At 38.5% G+C, this 26,420-nt stretch overlaps 2 protein-coding genes across 2 annotated transcripts; both read right to left on the bottom strand.

The window, feature by feature from the left end:
* Positions 1 to 5,013: 5,013 nt before the first annotated feature.
* LOC140679031 (protocadherin beta-2-like) lies at positions 5,014 to 19,329 on the bottom strand. Its single transcript, XM_072913821.1, has 2 exons — positions 18,790 to 19,329; positions 5,014 to 5,106 (listed from the first exon to the last, which is right to left on the bottom strand). Exons 1-2 carry the CDS (start codon positions 19,232 to 19,234, stop codon positions 5,096 to 5,098), a joined length of 456 nt encoding a protein of 151 aa, XP_072769922.1. The 5' UTR covers positions 19,235 to 19,329; the 3' UTR covers positions 5,014 to 5,095.
* On the bottom strand, positions 5,243 to 18,782 carry LOC133607446 (protocadherin alpha-C2-like). The gene is made up of 2 exons (XM_061962066.2): positions 16,802 to 18,782; positions 5,243 to 8,721 (listed from the first exon to the last, which is right to left on the bottom strand). The coding sequence occupies exons 1-2, from the start codon at positions 18,449 to 18,451 to the stop codon at positions 8,695 to 8,697; spliced, it is 1,677 nt and encodes a 558-aa protein (XP_061818050.2). The 5' UTR covers positions 18,452 to 18,782; the 3' UTR covers positions 5,243 to 8,694.
* Positions 19,330 to 26,420: the final 7,091 nt, after the last annotated feature.

Here is a 26,420-nt window from a genome sequence, read left to right as displayed (position 1 = left end):
TTCTGTTCATGTCTCTCATGAACAATAGGAAAAATTCCAAAAAGGCGCAGTTCTTATCTCGAAACACTCTTGAATTGAGGTAACACTGTATGACATACAACTTAAAGCATGTGGTCATTCTGTAAAACATGCAAACATTTCCATGTATACTTTCCAATAAAAAGGGCTTACCAGGTCAGCACAATCTAGTAAAAATCCCATAAACCGCTTGTCACCAAATCTGAATATCTCTATTTTTTATTAACCTAATCCACAGAAAAAAATGCCAGCTGCGCTTTGCCCAAATGTCAGCCAAGTAGCTTATACAATTCTATATAAACTGTAAGTTTTAGTACTGTATGGCCTTTAATGACCCCCCCTTATTGATTAATTTATTCATTAATAGTGAATATGACTGTCGTGGGAGGTTTTAAGGGTAGGTGGAAGTGATCAGAGGTGGGTTGAAACATACTACATTTACGCTGTTAGATCTATTTAAGTAAATTTGTTGATACATTGCACTTGCCAGAGAAGTTTTAATGCATCAAACTTTTTATAATTACTTTTATACGCTACATTTGTTTACTTTATATTATCATTATATTTATTTATAGCCTATTGGTTACTGCTTGGGCTGCATGATGGAAAAGGGGTCAGTGGGCGTGCCTCACAATAACAGCTCGTGTGGAGTTTGCATGTTCTCCCCATGACTGTGTGTCTTTTTTCACGGACAATATTCCGCAGGTCAACAAAACTCGAGCTGCAAGCTGCAAATTGCCCCAGGGCTGCATTGTGGACACCCCTGTAACAACTAATGGTAAATGGGTTATACTTGTATAGCGCTTTTTTACCTTCAAGGTACTCAAAGCGCTTTGACACTATTTCCACATTCACCCATTCACACACACATTCACACTGATGGCGGGAGCTGCCATGCAAGGCCCTAACCACAATCAGGAGCAAGGGTGAAGTGTCTTGATCAAGGACACAACGGACGTGACTAGGTTGGTAGAAGCTGGGGATCGAACCAGGAACCCTCAGGTTGCTGGCACGGCCACTCTCCCAACTGCGCCACACCGTCCCCATGATATATATAACTAATGATAATATATCTTTGTCACCTTTTACAAAAAGCTGACACTAAGTTTTGTCTTGAAATATATATGATGTCTCTTTCTAGCAAAATAACAAAATAAATAGATGACCACCGCATACTTTGACTTTTCAGTATGCGGCCCTTGATGGAAAAGTTTTGGAATCCCCTTGTTGCGTTCTGTCGGTCTTGAACCCCAAGATGCAGGGAGAGCAAACGTAGCGCAGGTAAACATGACTTTAATGCCAAAAGCAAAGTAGGAATATGACACCTGTGGAGAAACAGGAAGTAAAACGAAAATAAGAGCGCAGGAAAGGAAATTAATACAGAAATAAGGAACAATAAAGTCAGGCAGGTCGTGACACCCCTGCTCTAGTACTTTTATTTGAGTACAATTTGTAGCTACTATTCCCACCTCCGGAACTGACACACAAAGAGCAAAAATTACCTGTTTTGCTTTTCACTTCACCCTTCCCTTCTGGAACATGCAGCACACAAACAATATACAAACCCCGTTTCCATATGAGTTGGAAAATTGTGTTAGATGTAAATATAAACGGAATACAATGATTTTCAAATAATTTTCAACACATATTCAGTTGAATATGCTACAAAGATAACATATTTGATGTTCAAACTGATAAACTTTTTTTTTTTGCAAATAATCATTAACTTTAGAATTTTATGCAAGCAACATGTGCCACATAAGTTGGGAAAGGTGGCAATAAATACTGATAAAGTTAAGGAATGCTCATCAAACACTTATTTGGAACATCCCACAGGTGAACAGGCAAATTGGGAACAGGTGGGTGCCATGATTGGGTATAAAAGTAGATTCCATGAAATGCTCAGTCATTCACAAGCAAGGATGGGTCGAGGGTCACTACTTTGTCAACAAATGCGTGAGCAAATTGTTGAACAGTTTAAGAAAAACCTTTCTCAACCAGCTATTGCAAGGAATTTAGGGATTTCACCATCTACGGTCTGTAATATCATCAAAGGGTTCAGAGAATCTGGAGAAATCACTGCACGTAAGCAGCTAAACCCGTGACCTTCGATCCCTCAGGCTGTACTGCATCAGCATCTGTGATGGTATGGGGGTGTATTAGTGCCCAAGACATGGGTAAATTACACATCTATGAAGCCGCAATTAATGCTGAAAGGTACATACAGGTTTTGGAGCAACATATATTGCCATCCAAGCAACGTTACCATGGACGCCCCTGCTTATTTCAGCAAGACAATGCCAAGCCACGTGCTACATCAACGTGGCTTCATAGTGAAAGAGTGCGAGTACTAGACTGGCCTGCCTGTAGTCCAGACCTGTCTCCCATTGAAAATGTGTGGCGCATTATGAAGCCTAAAATACCACAACGGAGACCCCCGGACTGTTGAACAACTTAAGCTGTACATCAAGCAAGAATGGGAAAGAATTCTACCTGAGAAGCTTAAAAAAATGTGTCTCCTCAGTTCCCAAACGTTTACTGAGTGTTGTTAAAAGGAAAGGCCATGTAACACAGTGGTGAACATGCCCTTTCCCAACTACTTTGGCACATGTTGCAGCCATGAAATTCTAAGTTAATTATTATTTGAAAAAAAAAAAAAAGTTTATGAGTTTGAACATCAAATATGTTGTCTTTGTAGTGCATTCAACTGAATATGGTTTGAAAAGGATTTGCAAATCATTGTATTCATGTTTTTATTTATATCTAACACAATTTCCCAACTCATATGGAAACAGGGTTTGTAGTATTGTAGCGTACAGTAGAGCAGGGGTGCCCAAACATTTTGCCTCCAAGGGCCAAAGTGAAAATGTGCCAATGGTCCATGAGCCAAATAGTGATATTTACCATGCAATAGCACCACGAGTGAGGAATGCAGCCCCACAATGTCATATGTAAATATAAGGTAGTAGAGATTGTCACACAGATTGTGTGCCTAATTCAGTTGACATGCAACTCTGCATCTTTTAAGTAAATTTTTGACCTCACAACATTCCAGGTGTTGTTTTGTACCCAGTTTGTCCTAGATATTTCATCTGATCGCTTTCAAACTGTACACAGACAGATTAGACATTTGGAGGATGCTAAATCTATAGATGTTTTGGTTAAAAGAAATGGCAGATAAGTCACCAGAATTTTACCTAAAAATGTACGGGGATTTTTACACCTACTCAGTGGCCTTGTGGTTAGAGTGTCCGCCCTGAGATCGGTAGGTCGTGAGTTCAATCCCCGGCCGAGTCATACCAAAGACTATAAAAATGGGACCCATTACCTCCCTGCTTGGCACTCAGCATCAAAGGTTGGAATTGGGGATTAAATCACCAAAAATGATTCCCGAGCGCGGCCACCGCTGCTGCTCACTGTTCCCCTCACCTCCCAGGGGGTGAACAAGGGGATGGGTCAAATGCAGAGGATACATTTCACCACACCTAGTGTGTGTGTGACAATCATTGGTACTTTAGCTTTAACTTTTCTTTCACATTGAAAAACATACACTTTTTTTACTTTTAACAACCATTTAGCATTTTTACGTAAAAACAAATTCTGGTGACTGAGCTGCCAGTTTTTTTTACAGTGAAATCTACAGAATGGCAAATTGACGTTCCCCATTTTACTCTAAATAGAAAAATGGTACCACTGATGATTTTACAGTACATTTATGGCAACTAAGCTGCCAGATTTTTACAGTAAAATATACTAACTATTTTCTACGGCGTAGCCTTGCAGACATTCCATTAATAATTGTGCATCTTGAAGAGGTCAGTATGAATGCGTATTACATTTGGTAGCCACCCTTTGGTGGGCCAAACGAAATGGCACAACAGGCCCCGCGAGCCCCACTTTGGGCATCTTTATTACAGTGCGCTTGTTGATTTTGGACCAATTTGCAGTCTCTTTGCAGGGTCATTTCAGGACCAGGAGATATAAGGCTGGCATGCAAGACAACGTCAGTTCCCTGCCCGTCACAGCTGCATGGCTGTAAAGTCGGTCCAGCTCCAGTTGAGAAAATGTAGACCGCTGTGGATAGAATGCATGGCACACAGCGCATCACAGCACGCACAAATGTAGCCACAGGTGCACTGCTTACTCCCCCCTCCGACCTACTTCCAATTCTTTTAATGGACAAGTATCCAGAGGAGTTCAAGTCCTTTTGTAGCTAAGTACTGCTGAGAGGCGTGTAGCCTTTTGTTCATCACTTGTGCAACATAACAAGCAGTTATCATACAAAACGTCGTACTGTACATAACTTGACATGCTTTTTTTTATTTTTTTAACAGGAAGACATAAATCAAGAAGCAAAGCATGCAGCAACTCTAGAGCAGTGGTTCTTAACCTGGGTTTGATCGAACCCTAGGGGTTCGGTGAGTCGGGCTCAGGGGTTCGGCGGAGGTCACAATCCACCCGACTCATCGCGTAAATAAAAACTTCTCCCTATCGGCGTATTACGGATACGGCAACAGCAGAAGTCAGACTGTTTTGCAGGTGTGTAATTTGTTGTGAGTTCATGCACTGTGCTGGTTTTGTTGTTTGAACAAGCTGATGTTCATGCACGGTTCATTTTGTGCACCAGTATAAAAACATGGTAACACTTTAGTATGGGGAATATATTCATCATTAATTAGTTGCTTATTAACATGCAAATTAGTAACATATTGGCTTTTAACTAGTCATTATTAAGTACTTATTAATGCCTTATTCGGCATGGCCTCATTATAACCCTAACACTCTAACCCTAGCCCTAACCCTCTAACCCTAACCAAATAACTCTAAATTAAGTCTTTGTTACTTAGAATATGTTCCCCATACTACAGTGTTACCAAAAACATATAACTTTGTCTTGAATTTGAAAAAAAAAACATTTTATTTTTCATTAAAGAAGGGTTCGGTGAATGCGCATATGAAACTGGTGGGGTTCGGTACCTCCAACAAGATTAAGAACCACTGCTCTAGAGACCTCTGCTAGTACCAGCCAAGCTCACGATTGTGTGCTTCCGCATGTTGTAGTGGAAGCACAACTCCCTCATTTGGTTTCTAAGAATGAACACAAAGGGAAACTGGGTCAGAATATTGTGTGTGAGAAGGAAGTTCAGGCAGAGAGAGCACGTCTTTGACTTGTGATAACTTTGTATTGTTCTTTGTGTTCCATCAGAGAGACACAGCAAAGAGACCGATTTTAAAAATCTTTATTCAAACTATTATGATCAAGCAGAACATTAAAGCCAAATAAGCGACATCAAAATTGGACAATTAACTGGACTTGAAAAGAAAGCAAAGCCATTCTCTCCCATTCGGTCTTTGATCTACTACTGTAAATGGGATGGGAGTGGACCGCATGTGACGTCATCCTCAAGCATACTGTACAATCTGATGGTGGAAAAAAATTGACACGAGGTGATGATGACACTAAGCAAGAACGAGCACCCCCTGTGCCATTTGATCACAGTGAAGTTACAGAAGATATCAAAAAGTCTACTTCATAAAAAAACACAAGGTAAAAAGTGGTTCCATGTACACTAAATGCATCTACTGGTTTTGGAAAACAAAATGCTGAGTCATTATCTTTCAACGTCTGTGTTGTTTGAGTATACGTTGTAGTAGTTCGTCATAGGATAACCATCATTTTCTGGCGCCGGTTCCCACAAGAATTTAGTAGGATTATGCACAATGCAAAATACATTGGTACCTCAGCTTAAGAGTGCCCCAACTTAGTTTTTTTGTACGATTTGACCCTTATTCTGAATTTATTTTGACGCATGATTTAAATAAATCAATATTTTGTTGACTCGATCCTTGGCTTTTCAACCAAGAAGACCCGGGTAGTTTACAACACTTGGTGCCCGACCATGATTCGAAGTAGGATCACTGCGACCACAACGCTGAGTATCAACCACTTTTTCAGCAAAAAAACATATTTTTAGGAAAAAAACAAGTATAACAGAAGAAGTGATTAATAAAATACAGTGGTACTTCAACTTAAGAGTGTTTTGAGATAAGAGCTGTTGCTCGGCTAATTGTATTGCTTTAAGTTGTAAGCAAAAATTTGAGTTACAAGCATCTACGCCACTAGTTAGTGCTGCAAATGTCACAGTGAACCCAGTAAGATCCGCCCAAAACATCTGTTTCACCAGCATTATCTTACCGCTAGAGATAGACACATTTTGGTTTTCCAATCATGGAAAGGAAGAAAGTGAATGTGAAGGACAGTGGTGAGAAGAAGAAGCGGATGATGTTCCATGAATTAAATAAAGAAATCGTCATGAGAAGATCTTGGCAAACCCATTCTAGCATATCACTGCTAGTCTGCGCCATACTGAAACAGAATGAGTCTAACGCCAGCAAAGAATGTTAAAATAATATCCAAACATTGGACATGTATACATTAAAATATGGAAAAGCTGCTGATAGTGTGTTTGACGGGGAAGCAGCTGGAAGGAGATGCAGTAAAAGTCCAGTCTCCAAGAGAAATGCTGTATTTTATTATTACATTACTTTATAAAAGTACTGTAGTTGTTAGAAGTACATTCAATTGTATTATTTGTTATACAGTATTTCTTATCTCAAAGTTTTCTTTTTCTTTTTAAAAAGGCATGGAGGTGTACCCCGCCTTCTGCTTGAGTGCAGCTGGTATACACTCCATGTTAGAATTGGGCTGTTTTAGCACCAATTAGATTGATGTCTATTCATTTCAATGGGAGAGGATTGGAAATTGAAGTGTTTTGAGTTAAAGGCTCCGTCACAGAACCAATTTAAGTTGTAAGTTGAGGTACTACTGTATATAAACAAAAGTAGCAATCAGTCATTCTTTATTTGAATGCATGCCATTCATAATGATAAAGACCTCAGCTTAGAAAAACAACAGGAGAGGTCTGTCACACAACCAATTAAGCTTGTCAGTTGAAGCACGAATGTACTTGTCATTATGAATTGTTATTCAAAATGTCCAAAACCATACTAAAATATAATAATTACATTATTTTTTTTTTTTGGTAAATGTTCACAGTATTGGCATGTGCTTGCTGCACAATGATGAAATACAATGTCTAACATTTCATTGGATTTCCTACTAAATTCTTGTCTGAGGACGTTGATGTACAATACAGCTCAAAATGCCATAAGTTCATTCTTTAAAAGTCACATACATATCTTTTTACAATGCAGAAGGCACGCAAAGAGCTTATCGGATGTGCAATGATGTGCACTTTAGAAATTGACTGGTTTAGAAATTGAACGCACAAATGCAAAGTAAAAGATCCCTCCCAACATCAGTAGTCTTACCGACCAATACTATAAACATGTAGAAGTGTCACATAAATACCAAGCAAAAGTAGTAAAACAGGTTTTGCTGACAGTCTCTTGATTACGTTGCTTTGGAGAATGCTCTTAACCGTTTGTGCATATTTTACAGTTTTTTTTTTTTTTATCTTCGTACCTATGTTCTCTTGATAAAATACTTCAAGTTATTAGAGTTGATCATTTAGCACCCAAATGATTTGCTTTAATCAGCCCCTTGTTTCGGAGAACTGTCAAAAGCCTTGCCACCTCAGAGGTCAAAAAGTAAGAGAAAAGTATTGTTTCTTTTTTTAAAACTACAGTATACCAAAACATCAAATCCACCATACTACACATATGCAACACAAAATGCCCTTGAAGAAGCTCACGGAAGCAGCATTAAAATTTAAGACAGAATACCTATAAAAAGAGTGTGGAAAATTAATCTACCTCGCCTTGACTTTCATTCATTCATGACCAAGATTAATACATTTGAAAACTCTTGTTGACATAAATTGATAGATGTATCAGTAAAATATTTTTATTGCCAGCTTATTTGATCGATAGGAAAAAGATGGACTGCGTTTTATGTAACATTTTTTTAAGTGGTGCTATGGTTTTTGAATCCACTTTGACCTCATTGCAGTCCGTAATATCATCGTTCCTCTCATCCAACATTCTGTTAGAGCACCCTCATCACTCATTCCAAGTACCTCAGGAATAAATCATTACCAACGCCATGGAGGTTCTGTCCCCAAAAGTTATTTTTAACAGCACATATGCCAAACACTTGATATTTTTGAAGTATTCAAAATACAAGTATATTACAGACACACAAAGCCCCCCGCCATCACAACAAGCTCCTCCTACAAAACATTGTATAAAAATGTTCTTTCATTGTATTTTCTTGCATTTTTACACATTTGTGACAGAGGAGTACAATATGAGATATCAAATTGCCAGAAAAAAAAATTAAACAAAAGTATTTGAAACCTGGATGATTGAGATGATCAGCTACAATTCAGTTGTACTGAAGAATTAGGTTGACCCTGACTCATATTGATTAGGCATGTTTTGTATTTAGCACTAATAAATGTTTCAGCTTAAATAAAGAGAACCTGCAAAAAAAAAGGGAAAATGCATGGGGCTACATCTCCATAATATTCAAAATTCCACCTCTTTGTCCAAATCAAGTATGTTTTAGAATCATGCAGATTCATGCCGGAAAGATAGGATCTGTGATGATTAATGGCTGATATTTGGATAGTTTGAGGACAGAAGAGTTGGCTTGGAGGGACTGAAGGAACATTTTGTATAAGAGCCCAAGAGTTCCAGGAAGAGATGATTACATCACGGCAGTTTTCTTCTGGTTGCCTGCTGAGAAACAGAACATGGAATTAGGATTGACACGAGCATATTGAAGATTACAGAAAGTCCTCACTCATGCAACAGTGGATCGTGACTGGTTACTGCCACCGTTATGGTGGGGGAAAAAAATCAAATTAGGGGTAATATGCAAATAATGTTGATCAATCCAATCAAAAACAGCAAAATAAAGTCATCATACGTGTTGATAAAGCATGCACAGGCAAGCATCATAATATACATTTTGGCCATCTATTTGTCCTGAAGTTTGGCCAAGCCGGCCAGATGTGCACAACACGACTCTGACCAGCAGCCAATTTCATTCTAATCCCCGCTCTCAGTAAGCTGATAGGTTTCCACACTTGAGACCCGAGCCAATTTAAATACAGCATTTTAAAATGGCATCGAAGCGGGTGTTCAGTGATGAGTGAGTGAGGCCCAATGTGGACAAATGCGGGGCTACGATTCATCCAGGGAAACATCAATCATAGGATTTAAGTTAATTGATGAATTATAACTGAAAATTTGAGTTCAAAATACAAACATGTGATCTGTATGTCGAATAGAATCAGATTGAACAGAAAGCCCTATGTTATGTAGATAGCAACCAGCATACCTCCAGTTGTAGATTGGACTTCCTTTCATTTTGAGTACTTAAGAACAGAAGAAGGAGACAAGTTGGACAATAAGTGAGTATGTCAAACATACACTTACAATGCACAAACAATGATACTCCATATACAGTACATATTTACAGACCTGTCAACCTCATATACATACGTACATATAATTTCGGCTTTTTCTGTTTGCGCTGTTTTTTTTTTTTTGCTCTATTCATCCTGTTTTGCTGGTGTTTTTGTTGTTTGATTGTATTTCTAAATGAGCGAATAAAAAAAACGAGCCACCGGCTGCAAATGAATTTCTGACGTCAACTCAGATGAGCAAACACAACTCTCATGGACTATTTAGCTTGTTAGATATTTTCTGCAGCTACTTGTGTGATGTCAGTCACTCGTACTGCAAATGTTGATCCGAAATCAGAGGACGATGCATTTTTGAAAGTGGGTGGTACACCCTCTGATTGGGCATGGATGGGAAGCGGGTCTTACATTCCGATTCTCCCTGAACCATCCACATTATTAAGTTTCACTTGCATTAATTAAATGTTTTGAGGTTTTTTGGGTTGTTTTTTTTTAACTCTCCACTTTTCGCCACACACACACACACACACACACACACACACACACACACACACACACACACACACACACACACACACACACACAAACCACCACTCTCATGTGTGTTCTATTGCAGAGGGCGTGTGGAAACTATGTCCGCATATTTAAAGTTAATGCACTCTATGAGGCCCTGATTTTATAAATGTTTGTCAGTTACACTCATTGAATGATTAACCGAAGCAACAGAATATAAATTGAAGCTTATTTAAATTATATGTTTCTACAGTGTACAATTAATCGATTATTCGTTGTAGCCATACTTGACGTCACCTATTATTAAACAAATTAAGGTACAGTGTTTTATCATGTTAATGTTATTTCTGTGTGTGTCCATTTTGGAACGTTGACATTTCACATTCATTGTTAAAATTGGGTAATTGTTTTACATGTTGTATTAAAGATAAATAACTTATTCCATATGAGTTAAGGTTTTATGATAGCGACGGATTATTTTTATTTTGGAAAAAGCGATTGTATTGAACCATGGAGGTTCTACAGAAAGGCTGAAGATGCACCAGACTCCCTGCATGATACAGCTCATTTAGCACATCTTGTCCTTGAAGAGAACCGTACCATGTCTGCGTTCTTTCAAGTCCTGCCGCTCTCCCACTACAAACTACTGTGATATGCATCTGGGAGAAATGACCTACATTACACATTGGACAGTGGAACATTATCTGAGTGGGTATGGGTATGTGTGTGTGTGTGTGTGTGTGTGTGTGTGTGTGTGTGTGTGTGTGTGTGTGTGTGTGTGTGTGTGTGGCAGGGGGGGTTTATTAGTTTGACCTAATTATTCAACGTGATTGCTTGTGGGCTCTTTTCAATACTCAAATAATTAACAGTGTGATCAGGTCTTTTTGTTAATCACATGTTCACCCCCTGCCGAGATGATGGTTTCACCCCTGTCCATTTCTTTGTTGCTGTTTTATGTGTTCAGGATCACAAATGAATGCGTAATAAACCTGCAATAGGCTGTTTTGTCACCCAATATAATTTTAATTTTCTATTTTGTTTGGTTGCTACCATTGTTTCTGACAAAAATAGATTGTGACACAGTTACAGTATTGAGGGGTTATTATTCTTTTATTATCATTTAACGATTACTGTATTTTTTTTAACTATAAGACACACTTACCATCATTTAATTTTCTCAAACATCGACAGTACGACTTGTAACCCGGTGTGCTTAATATATATATTCATTCTGGTTGTGCTGACCGACCTCGTAGCAATTTTATTTGGTACATGGTGTAGTGATAAGTGTGACCAGTAGATGGCAGTCACACATAAGAGATATGTGTGCACTGCAGGCTGTTAGCAGGTTAGCAAGTTGGCCCAAAATTATCACGCTTCATTGAGTATATAGATCATTACATACGGCGCTCAAAAATCTGTCAAAAGTTTTAGTACAACTTTGGTAGTCAGATTTGCTGTGCTTTAACATATGCATATCATTATGGGATGTGTACGAGGACCCCAAAATGGCACCTATTAGGAAACTTATTATCTGGCGTTTTGTTTCGACCTATTATGGAAAACAAACTTTTCTTACATATTGGCACCTGCTGTTGTGTATTTGGGATCTGCATAAGTCCTGAAAATTTGCGTGCGGCTGCAATTGTAGCCCGCGCCGTAGCTCTTTCTTTTTCTTTATCCTTTTATTGTGGGGCAGTCATCCTGCGCTGTTGCCATTTCTAATATAGTTATAACATATCTGTCAGTAGATTTGCAATGGAAGTGCTAAAAACTAGCTGTGCAACAAAGATGTTGAGGTTAAGACACTGTCAAAGTGGAGCCACATAAATAAGACCCGCCCACAAAACGGCGCGTCCTGAAGAGACGGTCAGAAAGCAGCTTGAAAATGGTCTATAAAACATAATTTATGCAACATTTTGACCGAAGAACTACCCTTTACATATTTTATGTAGAACACAACGAAGTGTTTTAAATTAGTGTTTTAAAAAAAAAAATCATAATATGACCCCTTTAGTGCACCTTATAATCCGGTGTGCCTTTTATATGAAAATAGACCTAAATATCGAGCGCGCTTTATGGTCCAAAAAAATACGATAATCAAAGTAACGGAATCTCAACCAAAGCTTCAATCGATTAATCATTGCAGCCCTAGTATATATGATATGTATCTTGTAATAATATATTGACTATTGTTAAATATCAGGTGATTATGTATTGTATTGTTGATCAACAATGAGATGATTATGTGTAAGTGATGGGGCAGGATGCGCATTATAAGCTTTGCTTCTTCTTGCTCTTTTTGGGACACACAATATGTTTTGTTTTGTTTAATTATTGTAATATTACTAATGGGTTTTTTTTTCTCCAAATGAGAATATTGTATTGAAGATTATATATTTTTTCTCTTTGATTTGTGTCGATGCCAAGTATTTTTGGTCTTTTTTGTGTCCGCAAAAAAAAAAAAAAAAGGGTGGCTACAGTAAAGTATGCATTGGTTCACAACCCTTGTCATGCAAGTTATTATACAACATACATTATATTATGCTATTTAGAATTTTAATTGTAATTCATTTTAACAAGTTACTGTTAATGGCTTGGCTACTGTAGTTACAAAAGTCCCTGAACACACCAGTTAGTTGTCTTGTCAGCATATTGTGTTAGTGTTAGCTGCACTATACCCCTGGTAGTAGTTTTTAATTTTACTGTCAAACAATTTCATTTTTTTTTAAATCAGATTAGTTAATCACAGTAAATTACTTGCTTGCATAATTTGAATAAATATTAAAAAAACACCCCAATATTTTGGCAGAAAGGAATTTTATTGTCAAACTGTCATACAGGAACAACATTATAATTCTTCAATATGGTTGGTTATGGAGGCTAACTCAACTAAACCAGTATCTCTTAGGGCTCTGGTTCACTCTTCCATCCACTCATCTACTTCCGCTTTTACGAAAAATCCAATTGTTAAAACCTCATTCTGAATTTGGGTTCAGTTTAAGCTTTATTTTGGCTTACAGATTATTTCTAGTCTTGCACCCATCACTGCTAATCATGCTTTGCTCCCGTCTCTTGTCGATTGTGCCTTTTAAAGATGGTCAAGTCTGGGGATCAACAACAATAAAGATGTATACATTGACAACACTTTTGCCTCTTTCCAGCAGCTTTGTGATAAATGTTCACTCCAATCAACACTTTTTTAGATATCTACAGATCCGCAGTTTTGTTAGTAATACTTTCCCTAGGTTTCCAGATTTACCGACTGACACAGTTTAAATATGTTTTCTAACACTGCTTCCAACTTTAAAAGATCAATTACACATATTTATAACCGTGTTTTTCTTTTAAGTCCTGAGTCTGGAAATTCAATTCAGTCACTTTGGGAGAAGGATTTAGGAGTGACCCTATCTAAGGATAGCTGGACAGAGATTTTAAGGAAAGTTCATAAGTATTTTATTTGTGCCAGACACAGCCTTATTCAATGCAAGCTGATACATCGTACTTATTATACCAAGGCTCGACTAGCTAAGATGTATGACCGAATATCTGTATCGTGTCATCGGTCCCAACGGGCTTTAGCTAATTTAATACATATGTTTAGCTCCTCCCATCCCTGAACAGAGAATGGACGGACATCTTTTGTCTTTGGTTACTGGCAAAAGGATTGAACCAAATCTTCTAAGAGTACTATTTGGGGTAGCACCTCTGTCATCTACCCTTAGCAAATCCAAAAATAATCTTGTGGAATTCACTACTTTATTGGCTAAAAGACACATTTTATTAAATTGGAAGGCAACAGCGCCTCCTTGCTACACCCGCTGGATTAAAGATGTTCTGTATTTTGTCAAATTGGAGAAGATTAGGCTGACATTGACTGGTTGTTCTGTGAAGTTTCATGAACTGTGGGGTGCCTTTCTGAGATATGTCAGACAAACGGATCTCCTAATTAACCCTGGTTGAATTACAATAGACACGTGGGTGGTTGATGAGTCCTTTGTGTGCTTGTGGGTTGCTATGTCTCTCTAAGGTCATTCAGGAATGCAGCTGTATGTGGTTTTATCTGTCTGCGGTTTCTAACTGTATTTCTTCTTCTTATTTTATAATTATTAACATTGTTTTATTGTGTTTTACTTGTAGGGACAAAAACACAGCGAAACAATTCCTGTCATTTAAATGTGTCTGTAAATCAATAAACAAATGTTAAAAAAAAAAAATATGATACAGGAATATTTTGACTTGAATACTTGTCATTTTTTAAAGTGTTTCCAAGTGTATTTTGAAGTGAGATTTGCCTTCAAGCACGCCGTTGGGAGTCTCCTCACTCATTTTTGAACTAAGGTGTGTGTCAAACACAATGGGGTCTTCCACATAATTAAATGTGGCCCGTCACGCCATTCAATGTGGTCTTTGATTTCATTTAATTGTTTAATGTCGTCTGCCACGTCTGTTACTGTGGTCTTCCACGTCATTTAGAGTGGTCTGCCACATCCTTTATTGTGGTCTGCCAAATCATTTAATGTGGCCTACCACGCCATTCACAATGGCCCGTAGCATCAAAACGTGGTTCGCCATGTCATTCAACGTGGCCCTGTGAGTGCATTAAAAATTGCGATGTGACCCTTGATAAAAACGAGTTTGACACCCCCGCACTAAGGTATGCTTTGATTGACCTGATCATTGACTATATAAAATGAATGGTGCAATTAAACTGTGTTTACACATGAATAATGCATTATTTGTTTGTAATTAATAACAGTTAACTTGTTATTTTTGACACCCCTAATCTAACACCAAACATTTTGGGACTTGGGGGAGAAATTAAATTTTACGCTCCAAAAAAACATTGGGATACCATTTACAAGATTTTTTTTGTTGTTGTTGCATTTGGCTACCAACCCTTGCTATGAAAGTTATTATACAACATACTAGGGTTGTTCCGATACCAATAATTTGGTACCGGTACCGGTATCAAAATGTATATCAATACTTTTCGATACTTTGATACTTTTCCAAATAAAAGGAACTACAAAAAAGTGTCAATTTTGGCTTTATGTTAACAGAAAATCTTACAATACAATAAACATTTGTTTCCTATTGCACTTAAAGAAAATTTTTAGAAGGTTAAAATATAAATTAAACACATTGTGTTTTTCTTATTGCACTCAAAGAACAATTTACAATTTTTCTTATTACATATAGTCTGCCATAATCAAAGATTATATTAGAATATAATAAAAAAGCTTTATTTACATTAAATTAAATGCTTCCTGATTTATGGTTGCCAATCCTGGTATGTGCTTTAAGAACAATGCAATTATTAGTAAGTACTAAAAGCAAAACTATGGATAAATGTACCCAGATAAGCCATGTAGCAGGTAAAACACACATCTGTTCAAGATGCAACACAAATTGTAGCAATTTGTTACCAAATTCAGTCATTTTAATTGCACTCGTTGACGTTAGATGGGCGGTCCTCTAATATTTGGCATCAAGCCAAGCAGCTGTGTGCGCGTCTACTTATTTACAGTACATAATAATAATAATAATAATAATAATAATAATAACTGGGATTTATATAGCGCTTTTCTAAGTACCCAAAGTCGCTTTACATGTAGAACCCATCAATCATTCACACCTGGTGGTGGTAAGCTACTTTCATAGCCACAGCTGCCCTGGGGTAGACTGACGGAAGCGTGGCTGCAATTTGCGCCAACGGCCCCTACGACCACCACCTATCATTCATCATTCAATTCACCGGTGTGAGTGGCACCGGGGCAAAGGGTGAAGTGGATGGTAAGAGGCGGGGAGCGAACCTGCAACCCTCAGGTTTCTGGCACGGTTGCTCTACCCACTACGCCATGCCGCCTACATGTTATGTGTCTTATGAGCATACAGTATGTGTGTTTGCGAGAATGTCAACATGTTGGCTGAGTGACGTCAGTGAGTGAGTGGGCGAGTACAGAGAGAGAGAAGCGTGCGCAAAGTGATGAATGGGTCCGGTTGTGTATGGAAAACTAATAATAAAGCAACCAGATTGTCACAAATGGACGACCTCAAATTCTGACCGAAAAGTGGATCTTAGCAGACCCATTGCGGGTTTAAGTCTCCCCTGTGCTCCTCTACTACGGTCTGCACCGGAGCCGAACAACAGGACAGGTGCAACAACTGAACTATTACCTGTCACTCTTTATAACTCCTTGTGCAGATCTGAATGCTTATTATTTAAATGTTTACCTAAGTTTGAAGCAAAGGTGGTAATACTAATCGCCACATTTGGCGAGGCGTGTTTTAAAGCAACACTTGAAGCGCAGCGCTTCCGTGTTTAAAGTGTCACCTTTACCGTTAGTTTTGAAGCCCAAATATCTCTATATTGCGTTTCACGCACACTTTAGTAACCAGTAGAATTGTTGTTTTTTGCCATTCCTCCTCTCCAAGATGTTATTGCTTGTATGCACTTTGTGTGTGCGTTTTGACACACTCAACATTATGCGCCTCGGCTCTGTAGTCACCGCCACACAGCGGCATTCAGATAAAAGAACGGTACTGGTACTTTTTAAAGGCAGTATAGTACCGATTTCAATCAATTAGTATCGTGGTACTTCATTAGTACCGGTATACCGAACAACCCTACAACATACATTGATATGTTATTTACAAACGTAGAAACATGTTTGATTTTAACAAATTACTATTAATGGCTTGCTTACTATAATTCAAAAAGTTTCTAAACACGCCTTGTCAGTACATGGTGTACATTTCATGCTCCACAAAACTTACTACTGGAAAAAATTGTGTTTTTAATAATGTTCGTTTTGTAGTTTGAACTAAAAATGACACTAGCATAATGCTATAGGTTGCATCTCATAGGTACGTACCTCCAGTGTGGATGCTCTGGACTCTGTGGTCTCACTTGGCCCTATGCTCCTGGGTATACTGGACACAAAGTAGCCAGCTCCTTTGGGTATTATGGGCTGTCTTACGACGACTTTGCCTTTCCTGGTCTCTGCGAGGAACAGACTGTACCAGTAGGCATCGCTGGAGATCAAGGTGGAGTCAGCAATTGTGGAGCTCCTCTGGCTGATCACACTATTCCTGCTGATCACGCTGTTCCTATTAACTGGAGGTATCTTGATGGCCTTCGGCTTTGGTTTTTGACACTTGAGCACAATAATAACTAAGATGGTGATAAGCAGCAAGAAGGAGACAGCCCCTAAACCGATGACTAAATACAAGTTCAGGTCCGTGAAGACGTCATACTCTAGTGGCAACTCTGTCGTCTCTGAAAAGGCCATTGCATTTTCCACTGTGGATATTTTAATGGTGACCGTGGCTGATAGAGCAGGGTCGCCGTTGTCTTTCGCGACGATGACAAGACGCTGTTGCCGGGGGTCTCTGTAGCTGAACATTCTTGTTGTCCGAATCTCGCCGTTGTATTGATCGAGACTGAAGAGGCTTGTGTCAGTGATTTGCAAGAGCTGATATGTGACCCTGGCGTTTTGCTCGGAGTCTGCATCGATGGCAATCACTTTTGCCACTAAATGTCCCTTATCTGTAGACCTTGGTATAACCTCTTCGACAACAGACCCCTGTGCCCGCCATGGCGACACTATGACAGGGGTGTTGTCATTTTGGTCCAGAATGATGATGTGAACCGTCACATTACTGCTCAATGGAGGAACACCTGAGTCCCTGGCCTCAATATGGAAAAGATATTCCCGCTCTCTTTCATAGTCAAATGTCTTCAACGCATAAAGGTCTCCATTCTCTGGATTGATGGAGAACAGCATTGACACGGATGTGTTCACTATCTCCTTCTCCATTATGAAATACACCAAGTACTGGTTCTCATTCAGATCCGGGTCAAACGCGCTCAGAGATGTCAGCAGGGCCCCTGGCAGATTATTCTCCATGACGTGGATGGTGTAGAAGGACTGAGGGAATGTGGGTGCATTGTCATTGATATCATGGATCTCTAAAGTGAAGGTCTCGCTTTCAGTCAGTGGCGGCGACCCTTTATCCGACACTCTCAGTGTTATTTCATATTTGCTCTGTATCTCCCTATCCAGTGGCTTTGAAATCAGAAGCTCAAAGTAACCCTCTGAGGATTGATTCAGGGTGAAGGGGAGGATTTCCTGCTGACTTAAAGTGAGCTCCACTTGCCCGTTGCGGCCGGAGTCCCTGTCCTGGACGCTTACCACCGCGATTAGCGTCCCCACAGCGGCATTCTCCGTCACGGCGCTTTTTAGAGACTTGATGGTCAGCTCAGGATAGTTGTCGTTCAAATCCGTGATGGACACCATCACCTTACACTGCCCTGACAGCTGGGTCGCCCCTCTGTCCTGGGCTTGGATGTGCATCTCAAAATTCTGACTCTCTTCAAAATCGATCACGCCCTTTACTTTGATCTCGCCGGAATTTGGGTCAAGTGAGAAGAGTTCCTGTGTCTTCTCAGAAGTGTATAGCGTGTATGAATACAACAACTGGGCGTTTGTGCCTTCATCTAAATCTGTTGCATTTAAGGTCATAACCACAGTCCCTGCAACAGTGTTTTCTGAAACATTGACTTCAAATACGGGTTGACTGAACAAGGGGGCGTTGTCATTGATATCCAGCACATTAATAATGATACTGGCTGTACCCGAGCGGGGAGGAACCCCTCCATCCACAGCGGTTAAAATTAGATCATGCACTTCACCTGCCTCCCGGTCCAAATTGCCATTCAGAACCAAATCGACATATTTGGAGCCGTCACTGCCAGTTTGAATGTCAATGCTAAAGTATTTGCTCTTGCTTAAATAGTAAGTCTTGATTGAATTAGCTCCAACATCTGCATCGACAGCATTTGTTAATGAGAATCTCTCACCGGGAAGGGTTGCCTCGGAAACATCCAAATAAATGGTCTTCCTCCGAAACACTGGAGCGTTGTCATTGATGTCCATGATCTCCAGTTCGATGTTGAAAATACGAATGGGGTTTTCTAGTATGACATCCATTTTCAGAAAGCATGAGGTTGTTTTTGTCATGCAGATGCTTTCCCGGTCGATCTTCTCGCGGATGATCAGATCCCCGGTTTCTTTGTTGATGTCGAGGTAATTCTTGCTGTGAATGACATCCAGCTTTGCTTGCCGTTCCACCATGCTGCGCACATCCAGACCCAAATCGGTGGCCAGGTTTGCAACAAAGGAACCTTCTTCCATCTCCTCCGGAATGGAGTAGCGGGTGATGGCAAGCACAAACCCCCACAGTGCACTGAACGTAAAAACTGCGAGGAGCAATTGGGTCTGTGGAGGAGCCTTCAGAGGAGCCATGGTGCAGGCTTTTAAAAATAGCGATGAGGCAAATGTGTCCTAATGCTCAGGCTGTCTGGATGCGAGGAAGCGCTGGTGTCATTCTTGCTTCCACGCGTGGGAGCTGCAGCAACCAAGCAGCATACACACACACACACACACACACACACACACACACACACGAACACACACACACGCAGCAGCAGCACTGAATCCTCTGCAGGGGCGTATGCAGCATTTGTGGAGGCTGGCCTCTATAGTGGCCTTGCTCACATGAAGGGGGTCGGGGGGGGGGCATGACAAATCCATGCCATTTAAAATATGTATGACAAACAATGTAAACATCCTGTCAAGGTCTCCAGATAATGTGCATACATTTGCTTTTTTATCTGCATTACTGCGTTGTAAGTATATGGTGGTATTTGTCTGTTTCAAACATGGGTTCATCGAGTAGTGTCTTTGAATGCAATTATTGTTAATAGCAATAAATTAGATTTTCTTTTTTTGAGGGGAGGGGGGGTTACCATGGCAACCTTGAGTGCCAGCATGCCTGATGTGTACACAAAGGGAGTGTGCCTCAATAATCCCTGTATTTTGGCGCCATCGTCTGACCAGTGAAAGAGTCACATGAAAATCCACACTCAAAAATAGAGGTACGAGAGGAGAACATGTTTGTACAATACCAGCACAGTAGGTACATTTAAAAAAACAAAAACAATTCTCTCAGCAGTGCAATATTGGTATTTTAAGAGGCCAGAAGTACAACCAAAACGAGGTAAGGGTACCTGCTGCATTAAACATGTGTTTAGCTCACATATTATATGTATAATTAGTAGTATTTTAAAGGGGAGCTGCACTTTTTTTTTTTTTTTTGCCTATGATGCACAATCCATATGTGAGGCAACAACACGTATGTTTTTTTTTCTGTGCATTCTTACTTGCAGACATTGGCAAAAGTCACCAAACAATGGAGCTAATTGGATGTGCGCTAATTCTCCTATAAAGCACTCTCAAAAACATCCAAAAGCCTCCATCATATATGCTGTAAGTATATATGTAATGTAGTAACAGGCTCATTCATAATAACATTTACATATTTTGCTCATTTTAAGCATACTGCGGCATATTAATTTTACAGATGCATCACAACGTCCGCTTTTCTCTTCAACAACAACAACAACACTATTACTCATAGCAGACTTCCGGAGATTCAACAAAAAACTAATTATAATCCAGAACCTTATATTTTTTAGCCTGAATATACAAAGGATTAGCTACAAGTTTTAGAAGCTGTGTGCCTAACAGATCCAGCTTTATTGAAACACTAAGCATCATGTAGCAGTATTGTTAAGTGCTGAGCAAGATACAAACATAATAAAAAAGACACTTACTGTACAATGTCTGCGCTCACTGTGATGCCAACTGATGGGATGTTTATATCTTCCTGTTTAGATTAAGAATTAATCCTAATCCTCACGCAGGTTAGAGAAAAAAAAGCGCCGCAAACGTCTTTTCGTGTCTTTGGACCGTTTGGACGGTTGATCTTTCTCGTCATCTTCGGGTATAAGTAGGATGTCAAAGTTGACCAACTCTCGATTTAATAACAGCAAATTTCTCCTATCTAGGTGAGAGGAATTATTTATAGCAGTGGTTCTTAACCTTGTTGGAGGTACCGAACCCCACCAGTTTCCCTTCTTTACCCTTCTCTAGTGAAAAATAAAATGTTGTTCTTTTTCAAATACAAAACAAAGTTATATGTACCTTCCGCCCGAATGCAGCTGAGATAGGCTCCAGCACCCTATATTCTAAGTAACAAAGACTTAATTTAGCGTTTTTTGGACACTAGAGGAACATATTATAAGTAAGAAAGACTTAATTTAGAGTTATTTGGTTAGGGTTAGGGTTAGAGGGTTAGGGTTATAATAAGGCCATGCCGAATAAGGCATTAATAAGTACTTAATAATGACTAGTTAAGAGCCAATATGTTACTAATTTGCATGTTAATAAGCAACTAATAAATGGTGAATATGTTCCACATACTATGAACCGTGCATGAACATCACCTTGTTCAAAGAACAAAACCAACACAGTGCATAAACTCACAACAAATGACACACCTGCAAAACAGTCAGCTGTTGCCGTATCCGTAATACGCTGATAGGGAGAAGTTTTTATTTACACGATGAGTCGGGTGTGTTTTGACCTCTGAGCCCGACTCACCGAATCCCTAGGGTTCGATCGAACCCAGGTTAAGAACCACTGATTTATAGTCTAGAACAGTGGTTTTTAACCTGGGTTCGATTGAACCCTAGGGGTTCGGTGAGTCGGCTTCAGGGGTTCGGCAGAGCCTCCGCCGCGGAGGTCAAGACACACCCGACTCATCGTGTAAACTAAAACTTCTCCCTGTTGGCGTATTATGGATACCCCCAAACAATGTTCCCTCTAATTTTCCATATGTGTGAGCAAACGCAAAAACTCCTTGAGCATTCGGTGGAGCACATGTGAGCGACGTCAGACGTGCACATGTCACACCTGCAGCACACCTGTCCCAAACCTGACTAAATAACAAGTTCAATGTTTTGTTATTGTAATCAAACGACAGCAGTCATTTCCATGAGATTATTTTCTAATATAAGTGTTTTGACCCACTTACAATGACTATAACATATTGTTTTTCATGAGCTGTGTGCTAGTATTATATGTCTGGGTGGGGGGTCCTGCTTTGGAAATAATGTGTACCCCTTTCAGAAATCGCATATAGTTCCCACTAAAACATTCACATGCACAATGAAATGTAAACATGGGATCATGTGTACATTCCTGTAACTTTCCATTTGTAAAATATACCTTTATTAGTATTTCTTTAATATAACAATATTATTTTATGATTATGGTTCGGGTTCGGTGAATGCGCATATGAAACTGGTGGGGTTCGGTACCTCCATCCAACAAGGTTAAGAACCACTGGTCTAGAATTAACGTTCAATCAATTAATCAATCAATCAATCAAATTGATCAATTAACTTTCACCAACTCAGACGCGATGCAGCAGCTCACAGGCTCAATATGTCAATGTAGCAGCATAAGCTAGCTCACTGTGATCATGGCACCATTGAATGTAGTCCCTTAATTTTAGTGCTTATAATAACAATATCGCTAACGCTTGTGTGGAGAGGGGCGTGGTTCACGCGTTCCCTGCGGGCGGGGTGTGTGCAGGGGCCGGCCATGAAGCAGCAGACAGGTGAGTGGATATCTCAGCTGGAACGAGTTATCTAATCACCTGTTCCTTTATTAGCAGCGTCAGAGACCATGAGGGGGTGGGCTGGAGAGCAGGAGAGCAACGCCATGAGAAAGAGGGCTGAAAACCAACAAGAGAGACTTTTGAACGATAAATAAAAACAATTGTAAACGCATGCATCAGAGGGTTGTGCCAGTTCCTGTGGTCCCAGAAGAACCCGAACATAGAGACATTTTCACAGCTTGGTTATTATTTAGGTCACAATATGTAAATGGAGTATTGTTGGTAGTTTAAAGGGCATTATGGGCGCAATAGACGCAGTAGAAGCAAAAACGTCATGAATCACATTACCTCCATTGCTGACTTTTACTAGCTTTTATTTACAAGTTAGAAATGCATTTAATACAGTATATGTGTTCTTGTTTTACACAGGAATTGTGAATGATGTTGTGAATGATAAGCAAAATTGCAAAAAAAAATTGCAGTTCCCCTTTAAATAGGCCACACTAATAGTAGTATAATTATAGAATATAATATGTTGTATAATACTAATAATGATAATCCAGGTCCCTATTATTATCATACTTGATTATTGCCATCATCTCTATTCTGTTAACTTTTGTTGTATTTTCAATTTTATCTTTTAAGGTTATGCCTATTTCTGTGTATTGAGTTTTTGTTGTGGGTTCAAGCACAGGTTCCCGCTACAATAGATGACTCACTTTGGGCTGTATAGCGTTAGGGGGTTAAAACGATTGTTCTTTGACTGGTACAAATTGATAATGTACACAAATAGCTTGGACTAAAGGGTACAGAAATGTCTCTCGAAAAAGGTACACCCCCAGCGACAAGCATTGTACCCTTTTCGGTACACGCTGGTACCTTTTATTTTTGAGAGTATAGTCGGTACAGTAAGAGTAAAAAAAACTCAACAGGAGCTACATGCAGCTACACCGCAAAAGCTGTATGTTTTTAAGTGCATTTAAAAAAAAAGACAATACTCAGTTTTGATTGAGAGATATTCAATTAACAGCATGTTCATTATTGTGGCGGTAGGCTGTAGTGGTGCAGAAAGCCGTTACTTTGTCACTCAATTATAAAAAAGTCGCACCGTAGTATAAGTCGCACCTGCCAAAAATGCATAATAAAAAAGGAAAAAAAAACATATATAAGTCGCACTGGAGCCCGGCCAAACTATGAAAAAAACTGTGACTTATAGTCCGAAAAATACGGTACATATGTCAAACCAATAAGCATCAATTATGCATCTTTCTTGCTGAATGTATTTGGTCTTTCAATTTTCACAGCACAATTGTACTGCATGCAATTGCAGTTCTTCCTGATATTAAGTGATGCAAGTAAACCACATTTTGAAATAAAGTGTACAATTGTTATATTGGCCTACTGGTATATTTTATTGTCAACTTGACCTGTTGGTTTCCAAGCAGATTGTAATCACTTTCTTGGTCAAAAATATGATTATAATGAATTGTGTAATAATATAATAAGGCGATCACAGTAACAAGTAACACTTCATGGACCATGATGAAAAAGTCTGGCACAAATAAAGCAAGTATCTACAACATTGACAGATACATTATCAAATTAACACCTCTCTGATAATGTCAACTAAAATGTAAAATGATCATCTTTGAAAAGGCTGCAGTTTTAGTAGAGTTTATTGCCTCATATTCAAATGTGACAATGTAGTGGCCACTTTGTGAATTTCACTTATTTTCTTTGGAAATCTTGTAAATGTTAAGTCTGCAATATGCAGAAGCAAGAGAATCATATAGTCAATAAACAATTTAAGACTGTAATTTGTGGTGTAATTTACTGAATTCAATTCCACACCTTTGTACAACAGGACATGTATCTGTGATGGATGTGTACCCTCTAGTGGAGAAAATAGATATCTGCTCCCCGAGGATGCAAGGCGCTTACAAAATAGTTCCTTCATGGTTTATATTAAAATGATGTTTCCATATGACTGTAATCTGACACAATACTCTCTACTTCTGTTTCCTTTTAGTACTGTTTGTCATGAAGCCAAATATTACACCTCTAAATCTGTAATTATTGGCAGCAGGGGTGTCACTAGCTTTTAAGGACAGGGGGTGCTTAGCCCCCAGGAGATGCACAGGATGCGAGCGAACGTAGCTCACGAGCACAAAATTTCCCAAACGGCTAACAAAGATTTAGAAATGATTAATTGTTATTATTATTATTTTAAAAAAATGCACGGGACGAAATGAAATGCTTCCCTGGATGATGGCTTTAACATTTTTTTTTCTTTTTCTTTTTAAGTATTTATTAATTTTAAATTTTATATTAAATGTCTTGGTTTTTCCTCCCTCTGAAAATCCTATGAAATGTTTAACAAGTCATCCTATAATAATACAACAGCTATTAATGTAACAATACAATAAAACAAATGTATTTAATGATGTTTTTTTCATTATTTTAACAATAGGCTAATATATATTACTTTGTATAGATTCTACAAGAAACACAAAACTTAAAAACTAAATTATTTACAATTGCAGACAAGCTTTCGTGCAGCTTCACTCATTGTAAAGGAAGATGGAAGTCCACGCAGGAGAAAAATGACTACAAAGATGGTGTCTGGGTTTGTATATATATATATATTTAAGTCTTTCATACATATATATATATTTATAAAAACAATATATATATATATATATATATATATATATATATATATATATATATATATATATATATATATATATATATATGAAAGACTTAAAGGTATACTAGAGGATGTCGTGGATCATGTTGACTATTGGTCCTCCTAATTGTCAATCATTCTGGTGATGTTACGTAAGGACATATATATATATATATATATATATAAATATATATATATATATATATATATATATATATATATATATATATATATCAAATAAAACAAATGGCTTATCGATAAGCCATTTTTTATTTATTTATTTATTACAACGCCAAAATAGGCCTAACAACGCCAATGGTTGTAATTCTGTAGCACTTTGAGATTTGGAATCAAATGTAAAGTAGATTACAAATGCAATTTATTATATAAATAAACAATATATATATATATATATATATATGTACTTGTTTTATTATATATGTCCTTACGTAACATCACCAGAATGATTGACAATTAGGAGGACCAATAGTCAACATGATCCACCCAGAAATAAATAAAACAAATGGCTTATTGATAAGCCATTTAAAAAAAAAAAATGTTTTTATATTTATTTATATGTATCATTATTCTCTTACTCACCTTTCCAGTAGAGGTCTCTCCCCTCTCACTTTCTGTGCTCCTCTGCCCTAGCTGACTCTTACAGGTCAATAGGGGTTGTGGAGTGATTATCATTATTATCTACTGATAGTCATACGAGAATGAGCTCAGCTCCTGTTTTCCTCCATTTGTAAAGTGAGAAACACAGCTGATGCTCCAGAAGGAAGTAACCCCAAAGATAGCAAATGGTAAAAAAGAGTGCACATTTAACTTTATAAATAACTAGGACATTCATGATGCATTTCAGGCTAACTAGCTAACTAAGTAGCAGCATTGTTTTAGAGCGGGAATGTAACTTTTTGTCAAACACAGACCTGGTGTAAAGTGGAGCTAATACATTTTACTACAAGCAGTGATGAATACTTACTTCTTGAAAAAGTTTCTTATGTCCATTTTGCATCCGTTCACGTTCCTGTTCTGCAGTGCTGTGTGCTAATGTGCTTCGTACACCTGCAGGACCGCATGCAAGGTCGCAGAGAAAATGCAGACTGGCTTTTGAGTGATGTGGGCATTTTCTATATGAACAAGTGGAATGGATTTGATACCGACGCACTAAAGGGGCTCTCTACCTTACGCTATGAAGTGAGGGGAAACTGATTGAATAATGACAGGTTATATGATTATTTATTTAAACTCATATTTGGGCCACTTTATAATGA

The sequence above is a fragment of the Nerophis lumbriciformis genome, linkage group LG09 (assembly GCF_033978685.3).
Source record: "Nerophis lumbriciformis linkage group LG09, RoL_Nlum_v2.1, whole genome shotgun sequence".
NCBI classification, from domain to species: domain Eukaryota; kingdom Metazoa; phylum Chordata; class Actinopteri; order Syngnathiformes; family Syngnathidae; genus Nerophis; species Nerophis lumbriciformis.
The sequence above is the reverse complement of the archived record's forward strand: the minus strand, read 5'-3'. Positions and strand labels throughout refer to the sequence as shown.